The sequence below is a fragment of the Gracilinanus agilis genome, chromosome 4 (genome assembly GCF_016433145.1).
Source record: "Gracilinanus agilis isolate LMUSP501 chromosome 4, AgileGrace, whole genome shotgun sequence".
In the NCBI taxonomy this organism is placed as follows: domain Eukaryota; kingdom Metazoa; phylum Chordata; class Mammalia; order Didelphimorphia; family Didelphidae; genus Gracilinanus; species Gracilinanus agilis.
The window spans coordinates 134,984,202-134,992,508 of NC_058133.1; the positions used below are offsets into that span (position 1 = coordinate 134,984,202).

General features: G+C 44.9%; 1 protein-coding gene across 2 annotated transcripts in view; it reads left to right on the forward strand.

Annotated features, from left to right (window-relative positions):
- Positions 1 to 7,732, forward strand: part of EPHX1 (epoxide hydrolase 1) — a 55,421-nt gene extending 47,689 nt beyond the window's left edge. For both annotated transcript variants that reach the window (XM_044674632.1, XM_044674631.1), the window contains 2 exons: positions 4,860 to 4,985; positions 6,845 to 7,732. In XM_044674632.1, coding sequence (XP_044530567.1) covers positions 4,860 to 4,985; positions 6,845 to 7,046 — 328 coding nt within the window. In that variant the 3' untranslated portion in view covers positions 7,047 to 7,732. The remainder of the gene's footprint in view (positions 1 to 4,859; positions 4,986 to 6,844) is intronic.
- The last annotated feature ends 575 nt before the right edge of the window (positions 7,733 to 8,307 follow it).

Below are 8,307 nucleotides of genomic sequence, written 5' to 3' on the forward strand. Positions count from 1 at the left end.
TGTAGACTCTAAATGATCACTCTATTACAAATATTAATAATATTGAAATAGGTTTTGATCAATGGTACATGTAAAACCCAGTGGAATTGCTCGTCGGTTATGGAAGGAAGGGAGGGAAAGAATATGAAGAAAGAACATGAGCCATGCAACCATAGAAAAATATTCTAAATTAACCTAATTAATTGATAAAAACAATTAGCCCCCTTTTAGGGATGTGGAAGCTGAGGCACAAAGAGTTAATATTTTTTACCCAAAATACGTAGTCATGGATCCAGGAAAAGGAAAATCACAGAGGGCAGTGGGCAGTATGTCCAGTGACCCATAAGGGAAGGCTGTACATTTAGAGAAGAGGGAGAAAGGCAGCAAGGCATCGTTGATATACAGCTTTGACATGGAGTCAAGAAGACTTAGGTTCAAATTCCAAAGATATCCATTCATAGATATTTCAGTTATGTATGAGCCTCCGTGACTCTGGACAAGTCACTTAATCACCTCTTTTTCCTCATCTGCAAAATGGCAGGGCTGGACTCAGTGTTCTCTAAGGTTCCTTCCAGCCCTAGATTTATGAGTCTGTGATTCTTTCAATCTAGACCAGGGGTTGGCAACATATGGTTCTCGAGCCATATCTGGCTCTTTTGAGGGCCAGATATGGCTCTTTCTGCAGGAGCCATAAAGTCAATTTTTTTCAGGCGCTGTTACAGGAGCACACACTGTGAGCACTGTACGGCTCTCACGAAATTACATTTTAAAAAATGTGGCGTTTATGGCTCTCACGGCCAAAAAGGTTGCTGACCCCTGCTCTAGAGACTGAGTGGGAATTTGGCTGGTCTCTCTTGTGGGTAGGATGTCCATCTATCTGAGCAGGCAAGAGTACAAGAAAGCCATTGTCTATTTCTGTTCTCCAGAAACCAATAGTCTCCAAATGGTCAGGACTCCCAGACTTAACATGTTCAGTCATGCTCCATTAATTCCAACTCTGGACCTTATTTTCCAGTTAGTTTACTAAATATTTACTATTTCTATGAGGCTGAGGCTTATATCTTGTTTAAACTTTGTCTCCCTAGAACCTCTGTGTATACAGAAAGCACTTAAAATGGGTATTTTCAATTGAAGAGATTTATGGTATTCATTGCTTAGCCTACTAGACACTGGACCCTCAGTGATGATGGCTCATGCTCTGCTGGGGGGAAGAGGTTCTCTTCATCAGCTAAGTATATGAGTCTATCCTGGCATTCCCCACTGGGGACTATTTTCTGCTTGAATGTGTATTATTGATGGCTGAGGTTTCCAGCATGCTGACTATCAGGGCTGGTGGATAATACATGGTAATTGTCCCAGCTGCCTTTCCCCAAGGGTGGCTGAAGAGCTGCATAGGAAAGGCATCCCTGCTGCTCTCTTCCTAGAACAGCTCTTAGAGCTTTCCAGGGGCCATGGGCTGCCTTGGGTAAAAGACACCCCTTAAGAAAGATCAACTGTGTAGACCGATGTACCTGAGGTTGTTTAGAAGGCAACATTCCTTCCACATCTCTACTTTTCCAGCTCTGGGCACATTTTTCTTCACTTCCCTCAACTCACTGGTCAAGAGAGAGCAGCTCAAATACCCCTTGCACTCCATTGTCATTTCCATGTTCTCCCTCCATCACCATCATTCAGTAACATTTTCTCTGAGGTTTATTCACTCCCTATCTGCTATACCAGTGTTGGTGAAGATGTGGCATGTGTACAGAGCCACCACTCAGGGAGCTGCTCCGTTCCACGTCTTCCAAGCACCTGAGGACATTTTTGCATGTCCAGCCCCTCTATCCAGCCTGTGGAAGCAAACACTTCCTCCCTCAACTCTCTCCAGTAATATAGGGGCTCACTGACAACTTGAATTCGCCCTCTGGGCACTTGAACTCAGAAAAGATTTGCCAATGCTGTACTCTACAATCCAAATTCCAATAGTTGTGTCTGCAAATTTCAAGACACTCTCCTTAATGAGTTCCATGAGTTTCTCTCCTTCCTAGTTCTTGTCTTCATTGATATTCTACTTCTCCTCTGCCTTGTACCCCTAAACCTATTCTTTGTCCTTGCTGTGACCTCCAGTCCTTCAACTCTTCACTTCTTTCCCAGACTGTCTCCACTGCCCTAACTCCACTTTCCTTCCCCATCTTGGAACTGTCCTTTTCTCTTGAGTTTAGATCGACATGTCCTGCCCCAGCCTTGGATCATGGCATCATGGTTGAATGATTGAGGTTGGAAGCCAGACTGTACAGTTTGGCAGAAAATGAGAGGAAATGAAGAAGAAGGCATGGATTATAGGAAGAACAAATATAGAATAGAATCTAGTGAGGATAGATTTATCAATTGAGGGTTCTTGAGTCTCAGCCTTGAATCATTCCCACCATCTGCTGCCTTCATGAACTGTCAAAAAAAATCACAAAACAGTATTGACTGAGTTCACTACAAAGTTGGGTTATGGACCCTCATCTGTGTTCTTGCTGCTACGAGGCAGTTCTTTTATACCTGCCTGATTAACTCACTATGCCACTCACCACAATGTCTCTTGCCAAGCCTTTTCATTCTTCAGATCTCCCAGAGTCTGATTATGACACTGCCATATAGAAGGCATTTAATAAATGCATCTTTCCTTCCCTTCCCTTTCTCTTTTCTTTCCATCCTCTATCATTTCACATTATCAGTTGTCCTATGTTACCATCTCCTCCTTCACCCTTGTCTCACATGAAGCCTTATTCCTTACCAAGGCAAACCCCTCTACCTGCACAATTGATCTCATTCCGCCTCAACTCCTTCAACAGAATGCCTCCTCCATCATCCCCACCTCTGGTTTATCTTTAATTTTTCCTTGTCTGCTGGCTGCTTCCTGCCACTGGCTAGCATCCTCCATCCTTAAAGAGCAGCCACTTGATAAGTCTATCCTCACTAGATACTGTCCCATATCTCTTCTTCCTATAATCAATGCTTCTTCTTTTTCTCTCATTTTCTGCCTAATTCTGTAGAGTATGGCTTCTGACTTTATCATTCAACAATACTACTTTCTCCCAAGTTACCAGTGATCTCTTAATTGCCAAATCTAATAGTCTTTTCTCCATCTTCATTCCTCTTGACCTCTTTGCAGCCTTTTATACTTATGCAGCACCATTTTCTCCTTGATGCCTCCTCTGCCCAGATTCCATGGTCCTACTCTATCCTGCTTCTCCTCCTACCTGTCTGACTAGTCTTTCCCAAGCCTCCTTGGATGGATCTTCTTTCCGGTCAAGCTTGTTAAAGGTGGGTGTCCCCCAGAGCTCTGTCCTGGGCCCTCTTTTATTCTCTTTCTATTATTTCACTAGGTGATCCCATCTGCTTCCATCCATTATCACCTCTGTGCCAATGGTTCTCAGAGCTACTTATCTAGCCCTAACCTCTCTCTAAATTCCAGACTCATCTTCATAGACATATCAAACTGATATCCCCATAGACCGTTTTAAACCCGAATATGTCCAAAATGGAACTCACTACCTTTGCCTTAAAACCTTACCCCCTACTGAATTTTGCTATTATGATTGACAGCACCTGTATCCTCCCATGCACCTGGGTTCAAATCTAGGTATCACCCTGGACTCTTCACTCCCTCACCCCCCATATCCGAACTGTTTCTAAGTCCTGTCTATTTTTGACTTTAAAATATCTTTCACATATGTCCCCTTCTCTCCTCTGATACTGCCACCACCCTGTGCAGGCCCTTATTAACTTATGCCTAGACTATTACTAGCCTACTGGTGGGTCTCCCTGCTTCAAGTCTCTCCCTTCTCCAGCCCATTCTCCACTCAGCTGTCAACTCAAATCTTTCAAAAATACTTCTTAAAGACACTGAAAAATCTGGCCTTAGACACTTCCTAACTGAGTGACCCTGGGCAAGTCACTTAACTCTGATAGAATTGATACTAAGACAGAAGGTAAGGGTTTTAAAAAAAGATACAGAGGAGGTCACTCCCCTAGTCATTAGCAACTTATTTCCTCCAGGATCAAATATAAAATCCTCTGTTTGGCATTCAAAGCTCTTTTCACCTTTCTAGGCTTCTTACACCTCACCAAGTACTCTGAGATCCAAGTGACACAGGCCTCCTTGCTCTTCCTCACACAAGACATTCCATCTCCAGACTGCTCTCCCTCCTTATTTCTATCTTCCTTCTTTCTTCAGGACCCACCTAAAACCCCACCTTCTCTAGGAATCCTTTCCTGATCCTCTTTAAGGCTAGTCCTTTCCCTCCGTAGATTATCTCCCCCACCAGTCTGGGAGCTCCTTGAGGGCAGGGACTGTCTTTTGTCATTCTTTCTATCCCCAAGGCTTAGCACAGTGCCTGGCTATGAGTGAGTGAGTGAGTGAGTGAGTGTGTGTGTGTGTGTGTGTGTGTGTGTGTGTGTGTGTGTATAAATGTATATTTTAAATATATATTGTTTCTTCCCTTCCACCCAGGAAAATAGAAGTTCCTTGAAAGTAGGAATGTTTCATTTCTGTGTTTTCATTCCCATCACCTACCATAGTGCCTGATGCACAACCAGTGCTTAATTCTTATGAATGAATAAAAAATATGAATGAATGAATAAAACTATGAATGAATGGAATGAAAGAATGAATGAATATCAGTTCTCTTTAGCCACGTTTGTTCTGTCCTTTCAACTCCAAAGATCATTCGCTTTGAAAAAGACAGCCTTAAGGACTTACTTCTCCAGTGTGCCATCATAGCTTGGAGGCAACCTTGGCTTTCCATTTTTCATAGCATTCTATGTATATGATATCTCCTGAAAGAGACTCTGACTCCCCATGGCTCTCCAAGGCCTGCTCCCATCCGGGACTTTTTCTTTGATCTGTACAGGAAATATACTTTGGATGACCTGCTGACCAACATCATGATCTACTGGGTGACTGCCAGCATCATCCCTTCACAGCGATTCTACAAGGAGAATCTCGGCCAAGGCATTGGGACAAAGAAGCACGACAAGTGAGTGTTATGGCTTAAGGAGAATCCCTTTGGGATGGTGGGGGGGGTGGGGGGGATGGTGCTTTCCTTCTTACTCTGGGCTGGACTTGAGCAGTGGGGAGCCTTGTGGCCCAGGCCAAATCTTTTGTCCTGTGCTCTGCTTGCGTTTTGCCTGATCTCAATAGGGCTTTAGAGTCTAGAACAATGATAAGAACCATGAGAAACTGGGCAGCTGGGCAGTGTGATGGATGGAGTGCCAGGCCTGGAATCAGGAAGACTTTTCTTCCTGAGTTCAAATCTGGCCTCAATCATTTACTAGCTGTGTCATCTTGGGCAAGGCACTTAACTCTTTGTTTGCCTCAGTTTCCTCATCTGTAAAATGAGCTGGAGAAGGAAATGGCAAACCATTTCAGTGTACTTGCTAAGAAAACCCCAGAAAAGGGTCATGAAGAGGTGGACTCTACTAAAAATGGCTGAAAAACAACAATATGAGAAATAAAAGCAGCCTGTGAGATAGTTCATGTGACATCCTCTCCCCAAATACATGGGGAAGAGGGGGCCTGGAGCCGGGGGCCCTGATTCTGCCAGATTGAGAATGACTTCTTCACCTATTACATGAACCTCATGCCCCCAGCCTTCCTTAGAGATATCACCCTCCTTTAAGGACAAGAGCCCAGAACATGTCTAGACAGGAGAATTACTATAGCCAGGCAATTCTTAGCTTGACTTCCGAGCTTCATCCTCATTTTTCTCCACTCTCGTATGGCCACAAGGCATGACCAGCAGCCCATTGAGGCCACAATGAGAGTGGTTCCCAAACTTTTTTGGCCTACCACCCCCTTTCCAGAAAAAATATTACTTAGCCCCTTGGAAATTAATTTAAAAAAAAATTTTAATAGCAATTAATAGGAAAGATAAATGTACCTGTGGCCATCACTGCCTCCCTGGATCGCTGCAGCACCCACCAGGGGGCAGTGGCGCCCACTTTGGGAATCACTGCCTTGGACTATTTACTTCTACTGGCCCCTTGTCACTTTCTTGCCAGATGCCCTATTACTGCCAGTTTTTCACTGGCAAGGCCATTCTGCCTTTGGCTAATAAACTACTTTACAACAATATCTTTCTTGTGTGAGGCAAGATTCAAACACAGGCCTTCAAGAATTCAAGTCCAATACTCTAGCCCCTGTATCAAAATCAGAATCTGATCATAAGTCTAGAATTAGAAAGGACCTCAGAGATTATCTAGTCTACCCCCCTCATTTTACAGTTGAGGAAACCAAGGCCAAGAGAATGCTTAGCCTGGTGCCTAGAACATAGAAGCCCTCAATAAATGCTGATTGACTTGAATTCACACAAGTGGTTGAGCTGGAATTTGAACTCCTGTCCTATGACTCCAAATATTTTCTTCTATTATCACTTGGCTATTCCTTTTCTTTCGACGTTGACAATCATGCCCTCTTCTCATCTCCCAAGTCCTTGGTGCCCCTGGATGCTGAATTAAGGAGATAATTGTCCCAATATTACTATTTTGAGAACTTGGACTGTAAACCCAACTTATGGATGACATAACAAGGGAGAGGCAGGATTTGGGACTGAATCTCTTCATCGTCCTCCCTACACCCAGCCAGCCCTGTCCTCTCTTGCATTATCCTCAGTGGACTGGAGAGAACACTAATTTGGTTGGTGTTGGGGAAAGCCAACGACAGCCCTTCAGTATGAAATCTTGAATTCAACCAGATTTTCCCTGGACCCCAGTGAGTCTCAGGAGTTTTGAGTGGTTTCCCCATGAATGACTATTTAGGCCCCTCCTGGGGGATAGGGTTGGGAGTAAAGCTATGTGATCTCCAACCCCACCTCAGCTGATATCTCTTGCTTTGTAGGATGAAGGTATTTGTGCCTGCTGCCCTTGCCGCCTTTCCCGATGAGCTGTTGCACTGCCCTGAGACTTGGGCTCGGAAAAAATTCCAGAATCTCTGCTCTTATACTCATATGCCCCAAGGGGGGCACTTTGCTGCCTTTGAGGAACCTCTGCTCCTTGCCGAGGACATCCAAAAGTTTATGGGGATACTACAGAAGAAGTGAGCTACAGAACAAGAGATACTACCCTCCCACCCAACCCCAACTGATCACAGCCTAACCTCCCCATCATTTCCCAGATGCCTCTGGCTACCATTCAATACCACTTTCCCCAAATTACAGCTCCAGCATAAATCTGCCACCTATCTTGGAAACAATGATGGGAGGGGAGTGTATCAGCTCTTCCTACCTTGAATCCCAAGGTTGGTCTACTAAGCTGGGGAAACTGAACCTCATCCTTGTGGCATGCACCAGATCCTGTTATATTTCTGGGTGCCTGGCTAGCCAGAATTGCATTCTACGGTGGTGGGAAGGGTCTTAATTTGGCAGTGTGGCAATGGTTCCCCTGCCCCTTGCTATTCAAGCTTTTTCCTGTTGCTTGTTTACTTATATCGCTTATGATGACATAGCTGCCAAATGAATGATTTTGTTTCCCTTCCCTCTGGAGGCTGCAGAGAAGGAGCAGCTCTACTCTGGTAGGGGGAGTTTCCTCACCCAGGAGATCCCAACACTAACAAATTATAGGTCCAAGTCTCTACCCCATCTCTGTATGCTGGGTGGAGCCCAATACACAAATTCCATGTTCCCTACAAGTCCCAACACTTTTCTTAGGTCTTGAGGCAGTAGATTTGGCCTGGGTGGGCCTGTGGAAAGGAAAATGACTTTTGATAATAAATTCTTTTGCTTCAGAAGAGCTGTCGAGTCTTGGACTTTGGGGGCGTGGGGGGAGTTGGGGGTGGTAACAGGTAACAAGTGCTGAACATCCTGGAGAGCTCACTGCAATCCTGCCTCTTCCAAATGGAATTGAAGCAGAATATTGTCCTAGCACTCCTTTCATCACCTAGGGCCTCCCTAACCCTCTGACTCCTTGGACCTGGTTCTAGATCTCAGCCACATAGGAGGAGATGTGGCCAGGAGAGAGTGATTAAACAACTGGGCTCAGAAGCTCCAATGCTCAGAAAAAAACCAGATTTTTCTCTTCTTGCTTGCCCTTATTTCAAGCTGAGAAGCTGACGGCGAACTTCTTGCCCTTCAAGGTCAAAGAACTGAGGTCTTGTAAAATGCTGCTCTGCTGCCTGGCTCACTTCCAGAGACCACTGGGCTGGCTCCCGGAGCCCCCAGCTGCTGGGGGGAAGCTCTTCTTACCTGGGACTTCCACAAGTCATTTAACTTCTGGGACTCCCGTTTCACACGAGCATCACGGATTGAGAGGTGGGAATTCTCCCATCCAGCTAGATTATGTTCTTTGCCTGTCTCTGACAGGCTG